Here is a 27,304-nt window from a genome sequence, read left to right on the forward strand (position 1 = left end):
ACTCTGAATTTTTTCAAGAGTTGGAAATGAGTTAGTTAAGGCTCTCCAGAGGGTGTTTTTACTGGGACCGTTGGCGTGAGATACGAAGCTTTTCTCCCATATTTTTTGCCATGGAAGATTTTTTTGAAGCATTGTATCCCATGCCCTTTGTATTTTTATTAAATTGAAGTTTTCGTCAGCTTTGGTGAGAAACGCGCGGATATTTTTTGCGCTTCTAGGTTTAATTTCTAAAATTTTGTCATCGCATTTAATGTTCTTAATGACGTCTTTATAGTAAAATGGGAGTTCGTTTAAAGATTTTGGGAAGTTGTTTCTTGTAAGAAACAACCATTGCGGGTAGTTTGTTCGCGCGTGTTTAGCTAGATGGTGCGCCAAATAATAGTTTTAAATAAAGCATGACTCGTGATTGTTTTCTTGTTCATTTATTTGGAGTATATGTTTTGTTCGGAGGGCTAAACCTTGCTTTTTTGTGTCAAGAATGCCCAGTCCTCCTTTATTTATTGGTAGATTTAAGATATCGCTTTTTATGGGCTGCGCGTATTCGCTCTGCCATAGGTACGCTGATATTTCTTTTTTAATTTGCTTGGCGGTAAATTCGTTAATTGGAAAGCCGTTGGCCACGAACCACACCTTAGAGAGTGCAAGAGTATTAACAAAAATACCCTTGCACCTCAGAGATATGTTTCTGTATCTGAAACTTTTGATTTTTTTTCTAAAGTTTTCAACGGCTCTCATCCAATTTGCGCTAGCGGTGTAGGCTAGATCGGTGTGGAAGGTAATACCTAAAATTTTAATGCCTGAGGCGTTGCACCAGTTAATATTAAACAGCTTTTGGTTTAGTATTCTGGTCGCGTTTTTATAGTGGATGTGGTTAAATCCACCTAACGCCAGACCTTTGGTTTTGCTTTTGTTAATATTTGATCATGAGGCTTCCTCGAAATTGTCTAGCGTTTTGAAAACGCATTCGATCGATTTCGGGTTCCTCAGGAATATTGTGGTGTCGTCAGCGTACTGCATTAATTTTAAATTGTTTTTTGTGCCAGGCAGGAGAATGCCGTCTATGTCAGGGTTGTTTCTGACGTTTAGAGCGAGGGTTTCCACTGCCAGGCAATAAAGCATGAGTGAAATAGGGTCGCCTTAACGAACACCTCTGTTTATATTAAAAGGTTCACTCATGTATCCGTTGTTAATTATTATCGATTTAGAATTTTTCATTGTTTGCATAATTGCTGTTATAAATTTTTCACCTAAGTTGAATTTTTTAGTGTTTCAAACAAGAAATTTCTGTCAATTTTATCAAATGCTTTTTCCTGGTTGATTGTAATCAGTACACTATCTATGTTTTTTTCGTTAGTGTACTGTATTAGGTCTCTGACCAGGAAAATGTTGGAGAAAATATTTCTTTCCGGTACCGAGCAAGTTTGCAACGGTCCGAGAATTTTATCTAGTACCTTTGACAACCTCAATGCGAGGGCTTTAGTGATTATTTTATAATCCGCGCACAGCAGGGATATTGGTCTCCAGTTTTGCAGCGCCGTCAGATCACCCTCTTTTGGAAGGAGACTAATCAGCACCGTCCTCTGCGACCACGACAGCTCGTTATTTACATCGAAGACATTACCGTTCATAAGATCGGTAAGTTCTTCTCCGTAAATATCCCAGCATTCTTGATAGAATTCTGCCGGGAGGCCGTCTATCCCTGGTGTTTTGCCTTTGTTTAGGGACTTTGCAGCGTTATAAAGCTCCTCGCTGCTAATGGAAATATTTAAAGACGCATTTTGGTCATTCGTGAGGAATGTTTTTATATTTGCTAAAAATTTGCATTGTTTTTCTTTATTGAGATTTTTTTTTTCATAAAGGTTTTTATAGAAATTTCGAATTGTTTTTAATATTTTGACGGTGTCCGGGTGAACGGTGTCACCGTCTTTTATTTCTCTTATAATTTTTTTCTTTTGGTTATTCTTTTCCATATGGAAGAGAGCCTTGGAAGGTTTTTCGCCCTCCTCTGCAAGGGTTTGTTTAGTTCTTACGAACACGCCCCCATCGCAAAGAAGTTCTTGAAGCTCTGATCTTAGATCCTCAAGCTTTTCCAAGTCTCTCTTTTGTGTTTGGTTTTCCTCATCGATTTGTTTTTGTAAAGATTTTTGTTTTAGATTTATTTCGCGCTTTTTGGATTTTGACGCCTCAATAGCAATCAATTTTATGCGGGATTTTGTGATGTCCCACCATTGATTGCTACTGGAGTAACTATGTTTGTTAGTTTTTGCCAATTCAAAATCCTTTTTTAGTTTCGCTTTAAAAGCGCAATCGCTTATTAGACTAACATTTAAGTGCCAGTAGCCTGGGCCTCTCTCATTCACTTTCTCAAGTTTTAGAGTACAGCCGAAGGCTTTGTGGTCACTTATTTTGTTTTCTATTAAAGCGCATTCGCAATTTCTTGAGATTGTCAAAGGTACATAAATTCTATCTATTCTACTTTTAAAAGTTTTGTCCTGTTTTTCATAGGTGAAATCACTTTTATTCGGGTTAACATATCTATAAATATCAACCAACTCGAACTTTTGGCAAAATAAATTCAAGTTGGTTTTGCCTATAGTATTGCTTTTATTATGTAGATCACCCCCTTCTCTGTCTAACAGAGCGTTTTCAACCATATTAAAATCTCCCGTAAGGATCATATATTTTGATCTGCGCGCATGTTTTCTTATTTGCTTAAAAAAGTTTTCTTTTTGTTGTGGGTCATTTGGCCCGTATATATTAATTACTCTTAGATTACAGTGTTTCAAAGTAAATGTGGCTGCAAGAATTCTCCCACAGTCGTCTTGAGTGACTTCGTTGAAAACAGTTTTATCTTTTGTTAGAATGGAAACACCTCGCTCTTTTTGGTTTCCATTATTCCATAGGGAGCTACCGTTAGTGTGGTGTTTCCATTCATTTTTCCAAGTGTTGTTATTTTCTTCGGTACTATGCGTTTCTTGCAAGCATATAACGTCATTGTCCGAGTTTTTGAGAAATCGAAATATTTTGTTTCTTTTGGTCTCAGTTTGGAGACCGTTCACATTTAAGGTGAGAATTCTTACATCCATTTTTATTTAAAATAAAACTTTTCAAAAATAAAATTTCCTTTTGTTTATTGTAAAGAAATGAAAAATTAAACTTATTTTTGTTTCAAAATGCGCGAAGTCGATAAATTAATGTAGTTGAAAAAAAAATAAAATAAAAAATTAAAGGTATTTTACAGTTGTTTTGTTCATTCTTTGGTAGATCTTTTTATGTTGTCGGTTTTTCAGTCGTTCGGATCGGTTTTTCTTTTTTTTTTAAATTTAATATCGGGTGTTTGGTGGTCCTCTTCCATTTGCGAATCGTCGTTTTCTTCGTCTTCTATACTATTTTTCATTTCGCGGTCTTCATATGTTCCGATAGTTTGTTGTTCTTTTGGGTTGGTGATTACTTGGCTTAAGGTATCTTCGGTTTCGTTAGGGGTATCAATTTCGGGATTCGTATTCGGTTGTTCTAATGTATTTGCATCGATTTCTATGTTCGGTTTGACTTCTGTTGGTATCGTATTAAAAACTATAGGTTCAGGTGTACTTTGACTTTCGGAGGTTGTTGGTGGTGACTGAGGGATTTTTTCTGGCGCTTGGTTTGCGTTTTCTTGAGTCGGGTTTTCAACAGAAATATTTGGTACAGCTTGCGCTGTTTGTTGGCCATTGTGCTTTGTTCTTATAGCATAACTCATAATATTCATGATGACCGGCATCGGGCTCGGCATGTTTTCCATAACCGCCACGAGGATACCTGTGTAGTACTCAGTTTCACTCACAGGCGTTTTCCTCACAACAGGCTTTGTATACACATGTCGGCTGTAGCCCAGCTGTTCAAAAACGTTGCCAATGTGAAGGTTTTTATGTTCGATAGGTAGGCCAAACACTGACACGTGAGTAACTTGGCTCGGCTCCCAATCGGGGTTTGACTGTTGAAAGATGTGATGAAGGCCGCCCACATCGAGTCCCCTCTCCAACAAGACGTTCTTCGCGGTGTCAGTCTTCATCACAATCTCCAAGACAGTGTTTCCACGAATTAATTGGACGCCTTCTAGTTCTCGTCCTAAGTTTACTGCCTCGAGGGCACTTATAACTTGATCGATGTCAACTCGTTTCCTTAATCTTGATATTAGAGTTTTTGGGAGGTTTTTTTTGTAAATTCGTTGTGTTGCTACTGTTGCGTAGGACATTTTTGAAAATTTTGGTAGGGCTTCCGCGTCCCTTCTATCTTTGGTCTTCTGTCGGTCCGGGTCAACTTCGATTTCGTCGTCGGAGCTGTATGGAGATAAAATAGATAAAATTTCGCTGCCATTTCCGGTTGCGGTTCTCTTCATTCTTTCAATAACAATTTCGGCGGTCTCTTTGATCTTTGAAACCATATCATAAAATCCAAAAGTACACAAAACTCCTAATTAAACCACTACAAAATATATTTTTCTACTTTTAAAATTGCTGTCTCGGCTAAAATCAGGAACAGATACTACACTTGATCTTAGCCATTAGGCCGAAAAGCGATCAGATAGAGCAGATACTTTTTTTTTTTTTCATTGTAGTTACATATATTTCAATTAATAAATATTTACAACAGGGGACAATTTATAATGAGGGGGGAAAGATTTATTTTGATATCATCAATTTTTCCTTTATTTCTTAGACAGTATTTTTTTTATTTAATTTTTATTTATGAGAATATATAATTTTTTTTTTTTTTTTTTTAAATTATTTATTTAAAACTGTTGTGGTTATAAAAAACAAAACGAAAATCGAAAAGTCGAAAAACGAAAAAATAAATCGAAATGAAACCACAACAAGTTTTTAATAAAAATAAATAGAAAAAAATATTTCCGAGTTTAAAAAATATATGCCTGGCTATTACCCCAGGCTGTAATAAAAAATACACACACCCATCATTGCCACCGGGCTTTGCAGGACATGTTCGTGTTTTTTCCGTGAGGTTTAAAATATATAGTGCTGGCCATTAAGCCTCGCATTTATAAAATATACGCATGTCCGTCGCACCCACAGGGGCTGCAGGGGACATGCTTTTTCGTATAAAAAAAAAAAAAAATTAGTTTGTTTTTTTAAAGTATAGTTGAAAACCCTTTTTTTATAACAAGAAATTTACATTTCCGTTATTGTTTTCACTGATGGCACCGTTTATTGAAAACATTTCGTGAAATTTTTCCACATGATTTTCTCTTTCGTGTTTGTTATACATTGTTTTCCATATGGCTTTAATTTCCGCTTTTATACCCTCTACAATTCTTGCAGAGGGTATAATTTTGTTTTCTTTAACCTTCATGTTTCTTGCCCACCATAACCGTGAAGTTATTACGTGGGCAAGAGTGGTTGCAATTTTTGCGGTGTTGTCTTTCTTTGGCAAATGTTCCGTATTTGTTTAAAAGACAGCCCGAACAATGTTAAAATTTTCTTGCGGAATTAGTTTTTCATAGGTATTTTTAAAAGCCTTCCACAATGATCTAGCTTTCTTGCAATGGATAAAAGGGTGAAGTGTGTTTTCAAGTAATCCGCATGTTTTACAATTTGCGTTTCCGCGCCCTCTGTTTTTCCTCCAACTCTGTAATTTTTCCAGAGTTGGGAGTGAGTTTGTTAGTACTCTCCACAGGGTGTTTTTATTAGGGCCGTTGGCATAGGACACGAAGCTTCTCTCCCATATTTTTTTCCATGGAAGAGATTTTTGAAGTTTTGTATCCCATGCCGTTTGGATTTTCAACAAGTTTGGGTTTTCGTTTGCTTTAACGAGATGCGCGCGAAGATTTTTGGCGCTTTTAGATTTAATTTCAAAGGTTTGCTCGTTCGCTTTATTTGGTTTAATCACGTCTTTATAGTAAAAAGGAATTTTGCCTATTGATTTTGGGAAGTTGTTACTCGTGAGGAACAACCATTGTGGGCATTTGATTCGCGCGTGTTTCGCCAGATGATGCGCCAGATAGTATTTTTGGATGAAACATGACTCGTGGCAGTTTTCTTGTTCTTTAATTTTGAATAAGTGTTTTGTTAGGAGGACTAGGCATTGCATTTTAGTGTCAAGGATGCCTAGTCCTCCTTTATCAATTGGTAAATTTAAGATGTCGCTTTTGATGGGTTGCGCGTATTCGCTCTGCCAAAGGTACGCTGATATTTCTTTTTTAATCCGTTTGGCGGTGGTTTCATTAATTGGGAAGCCGTTGGCCACGAACCATACCTTGGAGAGTGCAAGAGTGTTTACATTAACACCCTTGCATCTTAAAGATATGTTCCGGTATCTAAAGCTTTTGATTTTGTTTTTAAAGCTCTCAACGGCTTTCTGCCAATTAATGCTTGCGGTAAAAGCAAGGTCAGTGTGGAAGGTTATTCCTAATACTTTGATACCTGATGCGTTGCACCAGGTTATGTTAAATAGCTTTTGATTTAACACTCTGGCCATGTTTTCATAGTGAATGTAATTGAATCCACCTAACGCCAGAGCCTTGGTTTTGTTTTTATTAATATTTGATCCCGAGGCTTCCTCGAAGTCATCTAGCGTTTTAAAAACGCATTCGATGGACTTCGGGTTCCTCAGGAAAATGGTGGTGTCATCAGCGTATTGCATGACTTTTAGTTTATTTTTTGTTCCTGGCAGAGGAATTCCGTCCACACCAGGATTGTTTCTGATGTCTAGGGCCAGCGATTCCAATGCCAGGCAGTATAGCATGAGGGAGATGGGATCGCCTTGGCGAACTCCTCTGCTGATACTGAAGGGCTTACTCAAATAGCCGTTGTTTATTATAATTGATTGGGAGTTTTTCATGGTTTGCGTTATTGCTGTTATAAAATTTTTGCCGAGGTTAAATTTTTCTAAAGTTTTAAAAAGAAAATTTCTGTCAATTTTGTCAAATGCTTTTTCCTGGTCGATTGTAATCAGTACACTATCTATGTTTTTTTCGTTAGTGTACTGTATTAGGTCTCTGACCAGGAAAAGATTGGAGAAAATATTTCTTTTCGGTACCGAGCATGTTTGCGACAGTCCGAGAATTTTATCTAGTACCTTTGACAAACCTCAATGCGAGGGCTTTTGTGATTATTTTATAATCCGCGCACAGCAGGGATATTGGTCTCCAGTTTTGCAGCGCCGTCAGATCACCCTCTTTTAAAAGGAGACTAATCAGCGCCGTCCTCTGCGACCACGACAGCTCGTTATTTACATCGAAGACATTACCGTTCATAAGATCGGTAAGTTCTTCTCCGTAAATATCCCAGCATTGTTGATAGAACTCTGCCGGGAGGCCATCTATCTCTGGTGTTTTGCCTTTGTTTAGGGACATGGCAGCGCTATAAAGCTCCTCGCTGCTAAAGGAAATGTTTAAAAAAGCATTTTGGTCGTCCGTAAGGGATGTTTTAATGTTTGCCAAAAATTTATTTTGTTTTTCCGTATTGAGATTTTTTGTTTTGTATAGGTATTTATAAAATTTTCTAATTGTTTTTAGTATTTTGACGGTGTCCGTGTGGACGGTGTCACCGTCTTTTATTTCTCTAATAATCTTTTTCTTTTGGTTGTTTTTTTCCATTTGAAAGAGAGTCTTGGAAGGTTTTTCGCCTTCCTCTGCGAGGGTTTGTTTTGTTCTTACGAACACGCCCCCGTCGCAAAGGAGTTCTTGAAGCTCTGATTTTAGTTCTTCAAGTGTTTCCAAGTCTCTCTCCTGTTTTTGATTTTCCTCGTCAATTTATTTTTGCAAATTTATTTGTTTAATTTTTAGTTGGCTTTTTTTTGCTTTTGACGCTTCTATAGCAATCGACTTTATGCGGGACTTTGTGATGTCCTACCATTGATTGCTATTAGAGTAATATAATTTTTTTGTTTTTTCTTCATCAAAATCTTTTTTTAATTTTTCTTTGAAAACGCGGTCGCTTAATAGACTAACATTCAAGTGCCAGTAGCCCGGGCCTCTCTCGTTTATTTTTTCAAGTTTAAGAGTGCAGCCGAAGGCTTTGTGGTCACTGATTTTGTTTTCTATAATCGCGCATTCGCTGTCACTTGAGGTTGTCAAAGGTACATAAATTCTGTCAATTCTACTTTTGAAACTTTGATCTAATTTTTCGTCTGTAAATTCAATTTTATTAGGGTTAATTTTCCTGTATATATTAACCAAATCGAATTTTTCGCAAAAAAAATTCAATTTGGCTTTACCTAGAGTGTTGTTATTATTGAATAGGTCACCCCCTTCCCTGTCTAGTTGTGGGTTTTCAACCATGTCGAAGTCTCCCGTAAGGATCATATAATCGGATCAACGCGCGTGTTTTCCAATTTGTTTAAAAAAATTTTTCTTATGTTGCGGATCATTGGGTCCGTACATATTAATTATTCTGATCACAAAATTTTTCAGTTTTAAATTTGTAGCAAGATTTCTCCCGTTTTCATCTTGTGTAATTTTGTTAAAAATAATTTCTTTTTTGGTTAAAATGGCCACACCGCGCTCTTTTTGGTTCCCATTATTCCAAAGATAACTTCCTTGAGTTTGGTCTTTTCATTCATTCGACCATTTCAAATGATTTTGTTCGGAACTATGCGTTTCTTGTAAGTATATTACGTCATAGTCCGAATGATTTAGAAATCGAAAAATTTTGTTTCTTTTGGTCTCAGTTTGGAGACCATTTACATTTAGCGTGAGAATTCTTACGTACATTTTTTTTAAAAAAGCAAAAAACATTTAAGTTCAAATTTAAAGTTAAAAAGAGTTTTAAAAAGACATAAATTAGGTTTTCAAACGCGCGTATATCAATAAAGTAAAGAAAAAAATCGTAAATAACAAAAAATAAATTACCCTGGTCTCTAGGTACCATCTTTTTCTTTATTAACACGCTTTGTTTTTTCCTTGTTTTCAGCTATTTTATGAGTTTTTCGTTTTTAGTTCTTACCTTTGTTTTTCTTTGTTGAAGAGGGTGTATCGCTTATTACCGTGAAGTCGTCCGAGTCATGGGTGCTCTGCATATCGTCGGGGTCTTCGTTTGTTTCTTGGGGATTCTTCGTTGGTTCTTGTGGGTTTATTTCGAGTATACTTGTTGCTGGGGTTGGTGGTGTTGGTTCAAAATTATTCGGAGGAGCTGTTGTTTGGGGAGTTTCCATTGGAGTTTTGACTTGTGGTGGTGGTGGTGACGGTGCTGCTGTGTTTTTCTTGGCTTCCGTCGAAGTAGATGGTGTTTCGGGGGGTTGCGCGTTTGGTGTTTCTTTTCGCGGTTGTTTTCTTTCTTGTCCGTTATGGAGCAGTCTTTTCTTGTACCCCATAACTTCCATGCTGGTGGGCAATGGTTTTGGCATGTTCTCCATGACTGCCACGAGAATTCCGGTGAAGTAAAGTTTTCCCTTCAGCGTACTTCTCATGACAGGTTTGGTTAAAACTAGACGATAATTCGTCTGACTTTTTTTCCCGTGAACTTCGGGAAGTCAGACGAGAAAACTTTGGTTATTTAAAAAAATTAATAATGGCGAAAAATATTTACGCTTAGCAGATTTAAAGACGGGGGTAATAAACGTTTTAAAAACCAACTATCAACTATTTTCAACAAATTATCAACAATTTTATCAAATTCGAGATACGTCAAATATATCTTGTTAACCCGTATTTTTAACTTTCAAACTAAAAAAAGACACATTATTAAAGTTTTCTCTTATTGCAGATATATAAAAATTATAATAAATTCATTTTTTTTTTCTTACTCATAAGTAGTGGCCAAATTAAGTCGGATTAACTTCAAATTTAATTTATTCAATTCAAACATTTTGTTTTGCTTTTTATATACTCATAAGTTTCGGTGAATTCTTTTATTGCAATATGGTACCCAATTTTTAATAAATGGATGATAAGTTGTTTGATTTTCAATGCAATGAATCTCAATGTTATATTGCTTTAAAAAAAAAAAAGCATACCATTAACGAAAAAAAGGTCACAACCTTCGGAGGTTTTCTTACCTCCTTCATTAAACGTGTGGATTTTATATCTTCATGATATCACACAAAAGTATTCATCCTATGATGATGAAAATTAATCTATGGGATAATAAGGGAAAAAAAACAGAGGCTGACCTAAATATAGAAAAAATCATAAATGAAAAGCTAACTTCTTCAAAAAACTATCATTGTATTTGTAAAACATGCTATACAAATGTAAAAAGAATATTGGCAAAAATACAAAAAAAATATAAATGCCATATCAAGAGGTTGTGAAATTCTTAAAGAAAACTCACAAAGAATATAGATATCTATACCAAAAGCAGAAAAAACGGATTGTAGAATATTTTCGAACTAACAAATGAAGCTTGATCAAAAAATATTTTTGAACAAACAAATTGAAGCTTGATCTTTGTATTATTATATTTTTCATCATTAAAATCATCATCTGTTTTGGAATGAAATTGACCATATGGTCTATCAAGATAGTTTTTATATTTTTCTCCTAGTTCTTTGAGAAAATACCAATAAATTGATCTCACATTAGTCATTGTTGTAGAAAAGACTAAAGTTCTTTTAGCTGAATAAGTATTCAAAAGAATATGTTGAACAACTGGGTAGAAAAATTTCTCTGGATCTCTAGAGTCAATATGTATTAGGCTGTATTTAATATTTCTTCTTTCTGGTGTAGATTATATAATAACCAAATTATGCATACAAAGATTATCAATAATAAAGTCAGCAGTACTTTTAGCTACAGTTGCTGTTGATGCCAATACTGGAATTCTTTTAGGGACAAGTGATAGCAATTCAAGAGTCTATTATAATGAGATCAAAATGCATCTGATTGTGTACTTGAACATCTATAACAATCACAGACAAATAAGGTATAAATAAAATCATGTAAATCACAAGATTTTACTTATATAATGCTATAGGTAATGTATTTATCTTTTCTTTCAATGAGTAAAATTTTATTAATTTTAATTTAATTTAATGTATTACAAGAAGTTCTGACATTAAAGTTGTAAATATCAATGTTTACTTTACATAGAAAATTTATCTATATAACAAAATCACTTACCACTTTTTCGCACAATGACTTTCATCAATTGCAACTGCAACAAGTTTCTGATTAAAGGCAGAGTCATTGACAATTGATCTATAAGTTGTTAGAATGGCTTCAGGTGAACAAAATATTACATTTGCTTCATTGTAATTTATCTAAAAAAAACAGTATACTTTTAAACAATAAACAACACTCCATAATTCAAAAAAAAATTTTACTTTTTTCATAAAAAAGTAAAATTTTTTTACTTTTTTTTGAAAAAAGTAAAATTAATTACTCCATAATTCAAAAAAAAATTTTAATTCAATATCAAATTCGATTCAATATCATATATCTAAATTCAATATCAGAATAATATAATATTTCATAATAAATGCTTAACACATTTAGAATTAATGAAATATAATAATGCATTTCTAATCTTCAATGCAATTTCAATCTAAATGCATTTAGCATTAAAAATTTCTCAATAAATGATTAATTATTTTCATTCACTAAAAAATATTTTACATGTTTTCTACAGAAAAATGAAATCAAAATTCCAAAATTTATGAACAATAATTCAGAAAAAAATGTACAATTTCTCAGGGTAATTACCAAGCAAAAACTAGACCTTCTCTAGAGAAATGAAAAACTTTATTTGGTAACTAAAATAATGTATAATAATGATAATTATTACCTCTGTTTGATCATCTTCAATATTTTTCTTTGTTGATTATGCTTTATAGAAGCTACTTTGATTCCCTTTTTACTAAGTGTGTATATGTAACCTTAAATTATCTATCCCAAATCATTCTTCAGTTAAGTACGGTCATAAATCAATCACAAACCAATGCGTAAAATCTTGGAATAAATTACCTCTTCGCCTTAAATCACTTAACTCTATTACACAATTTAAAACCCGTCTTCATGCTTTTTTTTTGAGGAGATACTGTTTGTAAAATGTTGGAAATATTGTGGATCATTATTATCACTGCTTTTGTATTGTTATATATTTATTATTATAACATTATTCTATATGTGTATGTATATGTGTATGTATGTATATGTGTGTGTACATATGTATGTATGTGTCTATTTGTATATATGTATGTGAGTGTGTGTGTATATGTATGTATGTATGTATGTATGTATATATGTGTGTATGTGTATGTATTTATGTATGTGTATATAGGTATGTATTTTGTATGTATATGTGTGTTTATATGTATATGTGTATGTGTGTGTGTATATGTATATGTGTATGTGTGTGTATATGTATGTATGTATATGTGTATATATGTATACATATGTATATGTATACATATGTATATGTATGTGCGTGTATGTATATATATATATGTGTGTGTGTGTTTTTTTTGTGTGTATGTGTGTGTGTATATATATGTATATGCGTGTATGCATGTATGTGTGTATATGTATATGTTTGTGTGTATGCACACACACACACACACACACACACATATATATATATATATATATATATGCATGTGTATGTATGTGTATGTATATATATATATATATATATATATATATATATATATATATATATATATATATATATATATGTGTGTGTGAGTGTATGTGTGTATGTGTATGTATTTATGTATATGTGTGCATGTATTTATATATGTATGTATGTGTTCATGTTTGCGTATACATATATATATTTATATATGTTATACATTTTTTGTAACAATGACTTTTATTATTATCATTACTCTTATTGTTAAATTTTGATAAATACTAGTGTTGTTCCTTATTATTATTGTTTTATATCATTATATAAATATATTTCTAATAATTACTACTATCATTTATATTTTATTATTATTAATATCAATTTAATTTGTATTTACTTTGTATTATTATAATATCAGTTATTACTAATATTATTTTTATACTATTACTAATATTATTATTAACCTGTTATTACTACTGAAATTATTTTTATTTATAGTTATTATTTATATTATTGTTGTTGGTATTATTTTTGTGGTTAACATCGTTTTATAATTTTTACAGTTACTATTATTTCTTCCTTTTCTTACAATTATCACCTTTTATCTGACTTTACTTTTCTTTTTATTATTACTATTAATTATAATTAAATTTGATAGGTGTTAACTTGATATTAGTATCATTACTATTTGTAAATATCCTTGATGTAAGATCTTTTATTCAGAATAAATTTGATTTTATTTGAATTAATTTGTTTTCTTGATCTTTCATTCAACTCAAAAGCGGAGAAACAACTAAAACTTTATTATTGCACATCTTAATAAATATTCATATCGAATAATATCAGGTGCTTGTCTTTCTCTTAACAAGTTTAAAGTGAAGGTAAAAAAGGGTAGACATTGAAACACAATTGATTTTTCATTGCCTGTTGTTTGGCAAACGAAACAATCTACGCAATTGCAGAGAGCTATTAAAGATTATTTTTGGTAATCCTTCAAAGATTTAATACAAAATAACTCACAAACTATTTAAAAGCATACTCTAAGTTATCTTTTTCGCTTGTCATATGGCTTCTGAATATCACTGATAATTTAATAAAATAAATTTTTGCGCATTTTTAAAATAAAACCCCCCGAAACATTACGATATTTCATAAAGATCAAAGCAAAGCCGCAGGAACATATTTGTTCCGGTAGATGATAAATTGCATTAGCGCAAAAACCAAAGTTTTCTCGTCTGACTTCCCAAAGTTCACGGGAAAAAAAGTCAGACGAAACATCGTCTAGGTTAAAACATGCCGTCCATAGCCCAACTGTTCGAAAATATTCCCGACTTTGAGTTCTTTACTCTCAATTGGGAGTCCGAACACAGAAACATGCATTAGTGTGCTCTGTTCCCTTTCGGGGTTAGACTTTTGGAACAAGTGATGTGTACCGCCAATAGCAAGGCCCTTCTCAAGTAGGAAGTTTCTCGCTTGGTCGGTTTTCATCACAATTTCCATAACTCTGTTGTTACGAATAAACTGAAAACCTTCGAGATAGTCATCAAGGTTTGCTTCCTCTAATGCCGCTAACACATCGTAAGAAGAGATTCGTTTTCCAAGTACGGTAAGAAGGGTTTTTGATAATTGCTTTTTGAAGGGGTTAGTTATATTTTGGGTCGTTACGCTTGCGTATGATTTTTTCGAAATTTCGGGCAGGGCTTCCGCGTCCCTTACTTTTTGGTGGTCCTGCTGGTCCGCATCATCTTCATCGTCATCGGTGCTGTAGATAGGCTCGAATTCGTCGTGAAACGGTACGACGCCAGTTTGAACTTCTTCCATTTTCTCTAATAAATCTTTGACTTGTTCCTGTAACTTCATAATCCAGTACGAAACAATCAAAAACTATTATCTAAATTAAAAAAACCAACCAAAACACTATAATCACTTTAAAAATCGCTGCCTCGGCCAAAATCAAAAGCAGATACATTTTTTTTTTTTTTTTTTTTTTTTTTTTTGTGATAATTACATATATTTCAATATAAAGTATATACAACAGGAGTATATTTACATGGTGGGGGGAAAAATCTTGTAAAATATTATGTATTTTATTAAGTTTCGTTTGATTGTAATTGTTAATTTCATGCTCTTTTCTTTATTTATTTATATTTTTGTTGTGGGTATTACTAAAACGAAAAGCGAAAATGAAAAAAAGCAAATTCGAAATAATACCACAACAAGTCTTAGGAAAGTATAAACAAAATAAAACATATTGTCATTTAAAATATATATGTCTGGTTATTAACCCAGGCTGTTAAAAAAAATTCACACATCCATTAAAACCACCGGGTTTTGCAGGACATGTTTGTACATCGTGTGTTTATAATAAATATTGCTGGCCATTAAGCCTGGCACTTAAAAAATATTGGCATGTCCGTCACACCGCAACGGCTGCTGGGGACATGCGTTTTCGTTTGGTTGATATTTAAAAAGAATTTACAAATATACAGATTAATCAAAACATGGTTGAAATTTCTTCCTTAAACTAGGAACACAAGGTTTTGGGTATTCTTATCGCTTATCGCGTTGTTGATTGAAAACTCCTCGTGAAACATTTCCACGTTGTTTTTCCTTAAATATATGTTGTAATTTATCTTCCAGATGTTTCTAATTTCTTTTTTAATAACCTCTACAACTCTTGCAGAGGGTATAATTTTGTTTTCTTTTAATTTCATGTTTCTGGCCCACCATAACTTTGAAGTTATTACGTTGGCCAGGGTTAAAGCTATTTTAGCAGTGAGGTCCTTCTTTGACAAGTGGTCTATATTTGTCAGAAAGACCGCACGAACTATGTTAAAGTTTTGCTCTGTTATGAGCTTTTCATAAACGTTTTTGAAAGCCTTCCATACCGATCTAGCTATCTTGCAGTGGATAAACGGGTGTAACGTGTTTTCCACTGCACCGCAGGTTTTGCAGTTAGCGTTTCCCCGTCCTCTGTTTTTCCTCCAACTCTGAATCTTTTCAAGAGTCGGAAGCGAGTTTGTTAGTATTCTCCAGAGGACGTTTTTGCTAGGTCCGCTGGCATAGGATTTAAAACTTCTCTCCCATATTTTTTTCCACGGAAGTGATTTTTGAAGCTTTGCGTCCCATGCCATTTGTATTTTTTGGATGTGTATGTTTTCGCCAAATTTGCTGACAATCGCATATATGTTTTTAGAGTTTTTAGTTTTTATTTCAAAAATTTGATCGTTGATTTTAATTATCTCAACAACATCTTTGTAGTAAAAGGGAAGGTCATTAATTGATTTTGGAAAGTTGTTTCTGGTTAGAAACAACCATTGGGGGTAATTGGTTTTTGCTCTTCTAGTTAGGTGGTGGGCTAAATAGTAGTTTTGGATGAAACAAGACTCGTTAGAGTTTTCTTGTTCCTTTATTAAAAAAATATTTTTGGTTCGGAGGGCTAAGCACTGATTTTTGGTATCAAGGATGCCTAGTCCTCCTTTATCAATGGGTATATTTAAGATGTCATATTTTAATGGTTGCGCGTAATTGCTTTGTCAGAGGTACGCGGATATTTCTTTTTTTATTTGTTTGGAAATTGTTTCGCTGATTGGGAAGCCGTTGGCCACGAACCATACCTTTGAGAGTGCAAGAGTGTTTACAAAAACACCCTTGCATCTCAAAGATATGTTCCGGTATTTAAAGCTTTTGATTTTTTTCCTAAAGCTTTCAACGGCTTTCTTCCAATTCACGCTAGCGGTGTAAGCTAGGTCGGTGTGGGAAGTAATTCCTAAAATTTTGATGCCGGTGGCGTTGCACCAGTTGATGTTGAAACATTTTTGTTTCAACACTCTGGCTGTGTTTTCGTAGTGGATGTGATTGAAGTCACCCAACGCCAGGCCTTTGGTTTTATTTTTGTTTATGTTTGAGCCTGAGGCTTCCTCGAAGTCGTCTAGCGTTTTAAAAACGCATTCGATCGACATCGGGTTCCTCAGGAACATCGTGGTGTCATCTGCATATTGGGAGACTTTTAATTTGTTTTTAGTTCCTGGAAGAGGAATGCCGTCCACATCAGGATTGTTTCTGATGCCTAGGGCCAGCGACTCCACAACCAGGCAATAAAGCATAATGGATATTGGGTCGCCTTGGCGAACTCCTCTGCTTATACTGAACGGCTTGCTCATGTATCCGTTATTCAAAATAATAGATTGGGTGTTTTTCATTGTTTGTTCAATGGCGCTAATAAATTTTTTGCCTAGATTGAATTTCTGAAGTGTTTTGACCAGGAAGCTCCTGTCGATTTTGTCGAAGGCTTTTTCCTGGTCAATTGTAATCAGGACACCATCGATATTTTTCTCGTTAGTATATTGTATTAAATCTCTAACCAGACAAATGTTGGAGAATATGTTTCTTCCCGGTACCGAGCACGTTTGCGACGGTCCGAGGATAGTGTTGAGTACCTTTGATAGCCTCAAGGCGAGGGCTTTTGTGGCTATTTTATAGTCCGCGCACAGCAGGGATATCGGTCGCCAGTTCTGCAGCGCAGTTAGGTCTCCTTCTTTAGGAAGAAGACTTATCAGCGCCGTTCTTTGGGACCATGACAGCTCGTTGTTTACTTCGAAGACGTTAGCGTTCATGAGAACGGTTAGTTCTTCTCCGTAAACATCCCAGCATTCTTGATAGAATTCTACTGGGAGGCCGTCTATCCCTGGTGTTTTGCCTTTGTTTAAAGACATGGCCGCGTTTAAAAGCTCCTCACTGCTAAACGGGATGTTTAAAAACGCATTTTGATTATCCGAGAGCGAACTCGTAATGTTTTTTAAAAATTGGTTTTGCTTTTCTGTATTCAGCTTTTTTTCTTTGTATAAGTTTTTGTAAAATTTTCTGATTGTTTCTATTATATGAACGGTGTCCGTTTGCATGACATCGCCATCTTTAATTTGGTTTATAACTTTTTTCTTTTGGTTATTTTTTTCCATATGAAAGAGAGCTTTGGAAGGTTTTTCGCCCTCCTCTGCCAGGGTTTGCTTCGTTCTGACGAAAACGCCCCCGTCGCAGTAGAGTTCTTGAAGCTCAGATTTTAGGTCTTCAAGTGTTTCCAAGTCTCTTTCTGGTTTTTGGTTTTCAATTTCAATTTGTTTTCGAATGTTATTTTGTTTGCCTTTTAGTTCGCGCTTTTTTCTTTTAGATGTTTCAATAGCAATTAACTTTATGCGGGATTTTGTAATATCCCACCATTGATTGCTATTGATGTAATTGTTTTTATTATTTTTTTCTTGTTCAAAATCGCTTTTCAATTTCGCTTTAAAAGCGTGGTCGCTTAATAGAGAAACATTTAGGTGCCAAAAGCCCGGGCCTCTCTCACTCTTGTTATCGAGTACAAGATTACAGCCAAAGGCTCTGTGGTCACTCAGTTTGTTCTCTATTATGGCGCATTCACAGTTCCTCGAGGTCGTCAAAGGAACATAGATTCTATCGATTCTACTTTTGAAACTTTTGTCTGGCTTTTCATAGGTAAAGTCAACTTTGTTTGGATTACTCTTGCGAAATACGTCAACTAAATCAAACTTTTCGCAAAAGTATCCCAGATTGACTCTACCCTGAGTATTATTTTTGTTAAAGAGGTCCCCTCCCTCCCTGTCTAAATGGGGGTTTTCAACCATGTTAAAGTCACCCGCGAGGATCATATAATCCGATCCTCGCGCGTGCTTTTTAACCTGTTTAAAAAAGTTTTCCTTATGTTGCGGATCATTAGGTCCGTATAAGTTTATTATTCTTATTATTGTTTGTTTTAAGGAGAAATTGGCAGCAAGAATTCTCCCGCTGTCGTCTTGGCTAATTTCGTGAAATATATGTTCATTTTTTAATAGAATGGCAACACCCCGCTCTTTTTGGTTTCCGTTATTCCAAATAGAGCTACCATTTGTTTGGTGATTCCATTCTAAACTCCATTTGTTGTTGCTTTCTTCGGTACTATGCGTTTCTTGCAAGCATATCACGTCATAGTCCAAATTTTTGAGGAATCGAAATATTTTGTTACGTTTGGTCTCGGTTTGGAGACCATTCACGTTCAGCGTTAGAATTCTTACTTCCATTTTTCATGACAAAGTTTTTTTATGAGATTAAGTTAAAAAAAAGAAATTCTTGTTGAAAATATAAAATCAAAAACTTAGGTTGGCTATTAGTAAATCAAATTTCGTGAAGAAGTAAATAAAATAAAAAAATTAAAATACTCTCACCGCAGCCCAAGCTGGTGTTTTACATTTCCTTGCGCTGTTCTCCTTTTCGCTCGTGCTTCTCTTTCCGTTTTTCGTTGCGTTTTTCTTTTTCTATTCAGTTCCTGGCATGTTCCGTCGTCATTGCCAGCTTTGTCTTCTTCGATCGTTTCAGCTCCACTGCTCGGTGATCCGTCAGTCATATCTTGGTCGCTATGGGTTTCTTGGATATAGATGGGAAGGACTTCAGAGGACTCCTCTTTGGTTGGTGAGTAAGGTGAGTCAGGAGTTACGGTAGAGGTAGCTATCGGTTGGGTGGTGCAGGGTGTTTCAGACGATTGCGGTGCTGTCAAGATTTTTGTTGATAGTTCTTCAACTATGTGGTCGGCCGCAATTAAGGCCATTGCTTGGGTCGGTTGATCTTTGTTAATCGAGGTTATAGGCTGTGCTACTGTGGCTGTTGGAAATTGCCCAGTCTGGTTGTTATGCTGAATTCTGACGTTGTAGCCGTCTATTTTCAGATGAGTTGGAATGGGTCCCGGCATGTCTTCCATCACCGCCACAAGGATTCCCGAGTAGTAGAGTAATTCACGAGTAGTAGAGTAACTCACGGGAGTTTTCCTCATGACAGGCTTTGTATACACATGCCTGCCATAACCCAAACGCTCAAAGGTTTTTCCGACGATCAGGTTTTTGTCCTCAATGGGAAGGCCGGACACACAGAAACATGAATTCTGGAGGTTGGCGCCCTTTCAGGGTTTGATTTATAAAAGATGTGATGGAGACGGTTATTAACAAGTCCCCTCTCTAATAAGAGGTTCCTTGTAGTCTCCGTCCTCATCACGATTTCCAAAATAGAATTGCTATGAATTAATTGCAAACCTTCGAGGTCGGCTGCCATTCCTTCTTTTTCTAGTGACATCAAAATTTCTAAAATCGTTGTTTTTTTTTGAAGCCTGCATAACAGGGTTTTCGGTAACATCTTTTTCCTTTCTAAAACATCATTATTCTTTGTTTTTTCCGAAGAAGATTTAGCTGCGCTAGCGTAACTTTTCGTTAGGTTGGTCCGTTAAGGTCCGCAGATTTCAAATTTTTGGGCAGGGCTTCCGCCTCCTTTGTTTTCGGATGGTTCCCATCGTCCGCATCGCTGTGTGGATCGTCTGAAGAACTGTATCCCATGTTGACGTCAACAACCAGCTTTCCTTCCGCAACCAATTTCATTCGTTCTAATGATCTTTTCGCAATTTCATCGGTATTTGCAGCCATTGAAAAATGCCAATGCAAAAAAACTCCTTTTTAAAAATAATATTTCCAAAACACCACTAGAATATAAATTCCACTTAAAATATCGCTGTCTCGGCTAAAATCACGAACAGATACTTTTTTTTTTTTTTTTTTTTAAACCGTTTAACGGGTTACAGTTTTTATATTTTTTATTTATTTATATGAAGTTTTATATTTTTATTTTATTTTGTTTTTTTATTATTCTGATTACGTTTAAGTCTGTTTATATCGTTGTTTATACTTTTTTTAGGATTTATATATTTTTTATTTTTATTTTAAGTGAGTTTTTGTTCTTCTGTTATTGGCGTTAATTTGAGCTTTTTTGAGTGATAGGCTTCTTTTTTTAGATCACGCTCTTTTTGTTTCTTTTCATGGTAAGTGTGAAACTGCGAATGCTCTTTTTTTCGCTGTTCCCACTCTGCTTTTCTACAAGCTGTATATCTATACCTTTCAGTTCTTTCAGCAGTCATTTTATCAAAGTTCTGGAATTCTTTTATGTTGTAAGCATACATTTCTCCGGAATCCATTTGTTGAAATCCAGCTGGTATAACAATTTTATTAAGATTTACTTTTTCGTCTATTGCTTCATACTTCGTGTTAGCTTTTTCGTACTGTAGCCATTCAAGTTTTTTAAACGTTTTAAATTCTTTAAGGTCTTCATTACTGCAATTTAGACGATCAAAGTTCTTGAATCGTCTCCAGTTATAATCTACTCTTTCGATATGGTGCATTTTAAGAAATTCTACAGGAACTTCACACTCTTCTTCACTACTATCATCATCGTTGTCGTCATCATAACTACCATCGTCACCACTACTATCATTGTCATCTCTACTGTCAACGTCATTACTACTATCATATTCATCATTACTATTATCGTCATCTCCTTTATCATTCTTAACACTATCCTCTTTTTTACTATCCTGTTTGTTATCTCCATTTGCTACCTTTTTGTTTTCATTGGTTTTAATGCTATCATTTTCGTTCATTATTATACTTTCGAGGGTTGTTTTCAGTTGTGATTCTATGGCTGTTTCTAATGGTTGTGCTTGTGCTTTCTCTTTATATTCCTTTACTTCGTTTATTTTATCTATGCTTTCGGTTATTTTAACATGATTTTCATTTTGTATTTGCATCAAAGTTGTGTCTAAGGGACTATTACTAGTTGGTTTGTTACAATCGTTTTGTTCATTTTGCTGATTTGTCGTATAATTTTAATGTGGTCTTCCAACATCTTCTTGTCCGTTATAAATTGCCCTAACTTCATATCCATTTAAATGAATGAATCTAGGGATTGGCTTTTGAAGGTTGTCCATATTCACAACTAAAATACCGGAGTAATATGGGGTTTTGTTTTTAGGTGTACTTCTAAATAAAGGTTTAGTACGTAGGTGCTTTCCATATCCCAGCTCTTCAAGATACTTTCCAGCTGGGAAACTGCTTTTTTCTATTGGTAGACCGAGTATTGAAATCGTCACTCTTTTACTTATATTTCTACTTGGAGTAGAAGTGTAAAATTGATGGTGTATGCCGTTTATTTTTAGATTTTTTTTAAGAATTTTATGTTTGGCTAAATCATTTTTCATTACAATCTCAATAAACGAGCCCTTACGAAATTGTTGGTACCCAAATAGGTGTTTATCGTAACCGGCCTCTTCAATAGCTAATAAAAACTCGTTGTCACTGATTTTAGTATTGACTTTACACAGAATGGTATTTTTAAAGGAATTATACTCGTTTATAGAGTTGTTGTTTGTTGTAACTTGTGCATAGGTTCTATGATGAGCCTGTGCATGAGCATTAGTAGGGCTGAAATAGCACCAATATCAGTAAATACCTCCATAGACGTTTTTGGGTCGATTTGTAACATGGTAAATAGTACTAACTATATATAATACACTCTTAGCCACTCGGACGCTCTGAGGCCAGTAGACCTCTAGGGAGGTCTAACTAACCTCTTTATACTCACACACACTCTTTTTAACTCACTGGGATCTACGATCCTTATAGCCTCTCAGTCACTCAATACTCTAAAAAAAAACCAAATTACACTCTAAATCACTTGTCCTTGCAACCCGTGGAAGGGGCAAAGTAATACTCACTAAACACTAAGAAGGCCAGTAAACCTTCTTTATACTAGTTAGGATCACTAGCTCGTCTAATTAAACTAAGAATCAAGAACAGATACTTTTTTTTTTTTTTTTTTTTTTTTTTTTGGAAACCGTTTAACGGGTTACATTTTTTATATTTTTTATTTGTTTATAGAAAGTTTTATATTTTTATTTTAGTTTATTTTTTTGATTTTCTAAATAGGTTTAAGTCTGTTTATATCGTTGTTTATACTTTTTTTAGGATTTATATATTTTTTATTTTTATTTTGATTTTAATTGAGTTTTTGATCTTCTGTTATTGGCGTTAATTTGAGCTTTTTTGAGTGATAGGCTTCTTTTTTTAGATCACGCTCTTTTTGTTTCTTTTCATGGTAAGTGTGAAACTGCGAATGCTCTTTTTTTCGCTGTTCCCACTCTGCTTTTCTACAAGCTGTATATCTATACCTTTCAGTTCTTTCAGCAGTCATTTTATCAAAGTTCTGGAATTCTTTTATGTTGTAAGCATACATTTCTCCGGAATCCATTTGTTGAAATCCAGCTGGTATAACAATTTTATTAAGATTTACTTTTTCGTCTATTGCTTCATACTTCGTGTTAGCTTTTTCGTACTGTAGCCATTCAAGTTTTTTAAACGTTTTAAATTCTTTAAGGTCTTCATTACTGCAATTTAGACGATCAAAGTTCTTGAATCGTCTCCAGTTATAATCTACTCTTTCGATATGGTGCATTTTAAGAAATTCTACAGGAACTTCACACTCTTCTTCACTACTATCATCATCGTTGTCGTCATCATAACTACCATCGTCACCACTACTATCATTGTCATCTCTACTGTCAACGTCATTACTACTATCATATTCATCATTACTATTATCGTCATCTCCTTTATCATTCTTAACACTATCCTCTTTTTTACTATCCTGTTTGTTATCTCCATTTGCTACCTTTTTGTTTTCATTGGTTTTAATGCTATCATTTTCGTTCATTATTATACTTTCGAGGGTTGTTTTCAGTTGTGATTCTATGGCTGTTTCTAATGGTTGTGCTTGTGCTTTCTCTTTATATTCCTTTACTTCGTTTATTTTATCTATGCTTTCGGTTATTTTAACATGATTTTCATTTTGTATTTGCATCAAAGTTGTGTCTAAGGGACTATTACTAGTTGGTTTGTTACAATCGTTTTGTTCATTTTGCTGATTTGTCGTATAATTTTAATGTGGTCTTCCAACATCTTCTTGTCCGTTATAAATTGCCCTAACTTCATATCCATTTAAATGAATGAATCTAGGGATTGGCTTTTGAAGGTTGTCCATATTCACAACTAAAATACCGGAGTAATATGGGGTTTTGTTTTTAGGTGTACTTCTAAATAAAGGTTTAGTACGTAGGTGCTTTCCATATCCCAGCTCTTCAAGATACTTTCCAGCTGGGAAACTGCTTTTTTCTATTGGTAGACCGAGTATTGAAATCGTCACTCTTTTACTTATATTTCTACTTGGAGTAGAAGTGTAAAATTGATGGTGTATGCCGTTTATTTTTAGATTTTTTTTAAGAATTTTATGTTTGGCTAAATCATTTTTCATTACAATCTCAATAAACGAGCCCTTACGAAATTGTTGGTACCCAAATAGGTGTTTATCGTAACCGGCCTCTTCAATAGCTAATAAAAACTCGTTGTCACTGATTTTAGTATTGACTTTACACAGAATGGTATTTTTAAAGGAATTATACTCGTTTATAGAGTTGTTGTTTGTTGTAACTTGTGCATAGGTTCTATGATGAGCCTGTGCATGAGCATTAGTAGGGCTGAAATAGCACCAATATCAGTAAATACCTCCATAGACGTTTTTGGGTCGATTTGTAACATGGTAAATAGTACTAACTATATATAATACACTCTTAGCCACTCGGACGCTCTGAGGCCAGTAGACCTCTAGGGAGGTCTAACTAACCTCTTTATACTCACACACACTCTTTTTAACTCACTGGGATCTACGATCCTTATAGCCTCTCAGTCACTCAATACTCTAAAAAAAAACCAAATTACACTCTAAATCACTTGTCCTTGCAACCCGTGGAAGGGGCAAAGTAATACTCACTAAACACTAAGAAGGCCAGTAAACCTTCTTTATACTAGTTAGGATCACTAGCTCGTCTAATTAAACTAAGAATCAAGAACAGATACTTTTTTTTTTTTTTTTTTTTTTTTTTTTTGAAACCGTTTAACGGGTTACAATTTTTATATTTTTTATTTGTTTATAGAAAGTTTTATATTTTTATTTTAGTTTATTTTTTTGATTTTCTAAATAGGTTTAAGTCTGTTTATATCGTTGTTTATACTTTTTTTAGGATTTATATATTTTTTATTTTTATTTTGATTTTAATTGAGTTTTTGATCTTCTGTTAGTGGTGTTAATTTGAGCTTTTTTGAGTGATAAACTTCTTTTTTTAGATTACGCTATTTTTGTTTCTTTTCATGGTAAGGGTGAAACTGCGAATGCTCTTTTTTTCGCTGTTCCCACTCTGCTTTTTTACAGGCTGTGTATCTATTCCTTTCAGTTCTTTAAGCAGTCATTCTATTAAAGTTCTGGAATTCTTTTATGTTGTAAGCATACATTTCACCGGAATCCATTTGTTGAAATGCAGCTGGTAAAAGATTTTTATTAAGTTTTACTTTTTCGTCTATTGCTTTATACTTCATGTTAGCTTTTTCGTACTCTAACCATTCAAGTTTTTTATACGTTTTAAATTCTTTTAGTTCTTTTTTACTGCAATTTAGACGATCAAAGTTCTTGAATCGTCTCTAGTTAAAATCCACTTTTTCGATATGATGCATTTTAAGAAATTCTACGGGAACTTCACACTCTTCTTCACTACTATCTTCATCACTATCGTCATCATAACTACCATCGTCACCGCTACTATCATCGTCATCTCTACTGTCACTGTCCTCACTACTATCATATTCATCATTACTATTATCGTCATCTCCTTTAACATTCTTAACACTATCCTCTTTTTTACTATCCTGTTTGTTATCTATATTTGCTACCTTTTTGTTTTCATTGGTTTTAATGCTATCATTTTCGTTCATTATTATACTTTCGAGGGTTGTTTTCAGTTGGGATTCTATGGCTGTTTCTAATGGTTGTGCTTGAGTTTTCTCTTTATATTCCTTTACATCGTTTAATTTATCCATGCTTTCGGTTATTTTAACATGATTTTCATTTTTTATTAGCATCAAAGTTGTGTCTAAGGGACTATTACTAGTTGGTTTGTTACAATCGTATTGTTCATTTTGCTGATTTGTCGTGCAATTTTTATGCGGTCTTCCAGCATCTTCTTGTCCGTTATAAATTGCCCTAACTTCATATCCATTTAAATGAATGAATCTAGGGATTGGCTTTTGAAGGTTGTCCATAATTACAACTATAATACCGGAGTAATATGGGGTTTTGTTTTTAGGTGTACTTCTAAATAAAGGTTTAGTACGTAGGTGCTTTCCATATCCCAGCTCTTCAAGATACTTTCCAGCTGGGAAACTGCTTTTTTCTATTGGTAGACCGAGTATTGAAATCGTCACTCTTTTACTTGTATTTCTACTTGGAGTGGAAGTGTAAAATTGATGGTGAATGCCGTTTATTTATAGACCTTTTTCAAGAATTTTATGTTTGGCTAAATCATTTTTCATTACAATCTCAATAAAGGAGCCATTACGAAACTGTTGGTACCCAAATAGGTGTTTATCGTATCCGGCCTCTTCAATAGCTAATAAAAACTCGTTGTCACTGATTTTAGTATTGACTTTACACAGAATGGTATTTTTAAAGGAATTATACTCGTTTATAGAGTTGTTGTTTGTTGTAACTTGTGCATAGGTTCTATGATGAGCCTGTGCATGAGCATTAGTAGGGCTGAAATAGCACCAATATCAGTAACTACCTCCATAGACGTTTTTGGGTCGATTTGTAACATGGTAAATAGTACTAACTATATATAATACACTCTTAGCCACTCGGACGCTCTGAGGCCAGTAGACCTCTAGGGAGGTCTAACTAACCTCTTTATACTCACACACACTCCTTTTAACTCACTGGGATCTACGATCCTTATAGCCTCTCAGTCACTCAATACTCTAAATAAAACAAATTACACTCTTATACCACTTGTCCTTGCAACCCGTGGAAGGGCAAGGTAATACTCACTAAACACTCAGAAGGCCAGTAGACCTTCTTTATACTAGTTAGGATCACTAGCTCGCCTAATTAAACTAAGAATCAAGAACAGATACTTTTTTTTTTTTTTTGTTTTTTTTTTTTTTTTTTTTTTTTTTTTTTTACCAACCAACTAGAGTGACCTGAAGCTGAAACCAGACTTATACAGGGCCCTAGAAGGCGGTGTTATTTGGGAGCCGAGACTCCGTATTTTGGCCCATTTAAGGGTTTTTTGGCCCATTTAAGGGTTTGTTTAGGCCCATTTAAGGGTTTAGTTGCCACTCAGCTGAAACTGAGCAGCGCCAACTTAATGGTTTATCTCCATTTCACGTCCGGAGTGGACGGATCACCTTGAGATTTCCGTACGTAGAAGTAGACACTGAAAAAGCGACTACGCCAAGAACCTCTATCGACTGTCACTGTTTTAATCTTGTGCTGTTTCTGCTTTCTAACAACACCGAAACCAATTGAGAGATGGTTCGGAGCCGAAATAAGAACAGATACTTTTTTTTTTTTTTTTTTTTTTTTTAAACCGTTTTACGGGTTATAATTTTTATATTTTTTATTTGTTTATTTGAAGTTTTATATTTTTATTTTATTATGTTTTTTTATTATTCTGAATAGGTTTAAGTCTGTTTATCATTGCTTATACTTTTTTTAAGATTTTTATATTTTTTGTTTTTATTTTAGATTTAAGTGAGTTTTTGATTTTCAGTTAGTGGCGTTAATTTGAGCTTTTTTGAGTGATAGATTTCTTTTTTTAGATCACGCTCTTTTTGTTTCTTTTCATGGGTTCGGTCAAACTGCGAATGTTCTTTTTTTCGTTGTTCCCACTCTGCTTTTCTACAAGCTGTATATCTATGCCTTTCAGTTCTTTTAGCAGTCTTTTTATCAAAACACTTGAATTCTTTTATGTTGTGAGCATACATTTCTCCGGAATCCATTTGTTGAAATGCAGCTGGTAAAAGATTTTTATTAAGTTTTACTTTTTCTTCTATTGA

At 34.2% G+C, this 27,304-nt stretch overlaps 3 protein-coding genes and 1 pseudogene across 3 annotated transcripts; all 4 read right to left on the reverse strand.

The window, feature by feature from the left end:
• Positions 1-4,392: 4,392 nt before the first annotated feature.
• On the reverse strand, positions 4,393-4,560 carry LOC136084437 (U2 spliceosomal RNA; annotated as a pseudogene).
• A 15,693-nt stretch (positions 4,561-20,253) lies between these two features.
• Positions 20,254-21,114, reverse strand: LOC136083098 (protein PFC0760c-like). Its single transcript, XM_065802506.1, has one exon. It carries the CDS (start codon positions 21,112-21,114, stop codon positions 20,254-20,256), a length of 861 nt encoding a protein of 286 aa, XP_065658578.1.
• A 1,247-nt stretch (positions 21,115-22,361) lies between these two features.
• LOC136083099 (protein PFC0760c-like) lies at positions 22,362-23,222 on the reverse strand. The gene has a single exon (XM_065802508.1). The coding sequence runs from the start codon at positions 23,220-23,222 to the stop codon at positions 22,362-22,364; it is 861 nt and encodes a 286-aa protein (XP_065658580.1).
• A 1,670-nt stretch (positions 23,223-24,892) lies between these two features.
• LOC136083100 (uncharacterized) lies at positions 24,893-25,510 on the reverse strand. The gene has a single exon (XM_065802509.1). It carries the CDS (start codon positions 25,508-25,510, stop codon positions 24,893-24,895), a length of 618 nt encoding a protein of 205 aa, XP_065658581.1.
• Between the last annotated feature and the right edge of the window lie 1,794 nt (positions 25,511-27,304).

This window comes from Hydra vulgaris, chromosome 08 (genome assembly GCF_038396675.1).
Source record: "Hydra vulgaris chromosome 08, alternate assembly HydraT2T_AEP".
NCBI classification, from domain to species: domain Eukaryota; kingdom Metazoa; phylum Cnidaria; class Hydrozoa; order Anthoathecata; family Hydridae; genus Hydra; species Hydra vulgaris.

What these genes read in the sequence shown, in the direction of transcription:
- LOC136083098 (XM_065802506.1), bottom strand. Translation starts at nt 21,114, where the DNA reads ATGCAAATACAAAATGAAAATCATGTTAAAATAACCGAAAGCATAGAT.
- LOC136083100 (XM_065802509.1), bottom strand. Translation starts at nt 25,510, where the DNA reads ATGGACAACCTTCAAAAGCCAATCCCTAGATTCATTCATTTAAATGGA.
- LOC136083099 (XM_065802508.1), bottom strand. Translation starts at nt 23,222, where the DNA reads ATGCAAATACAAAATGAAAATCATGTTAAAATAACCGAAAGCATAGAT.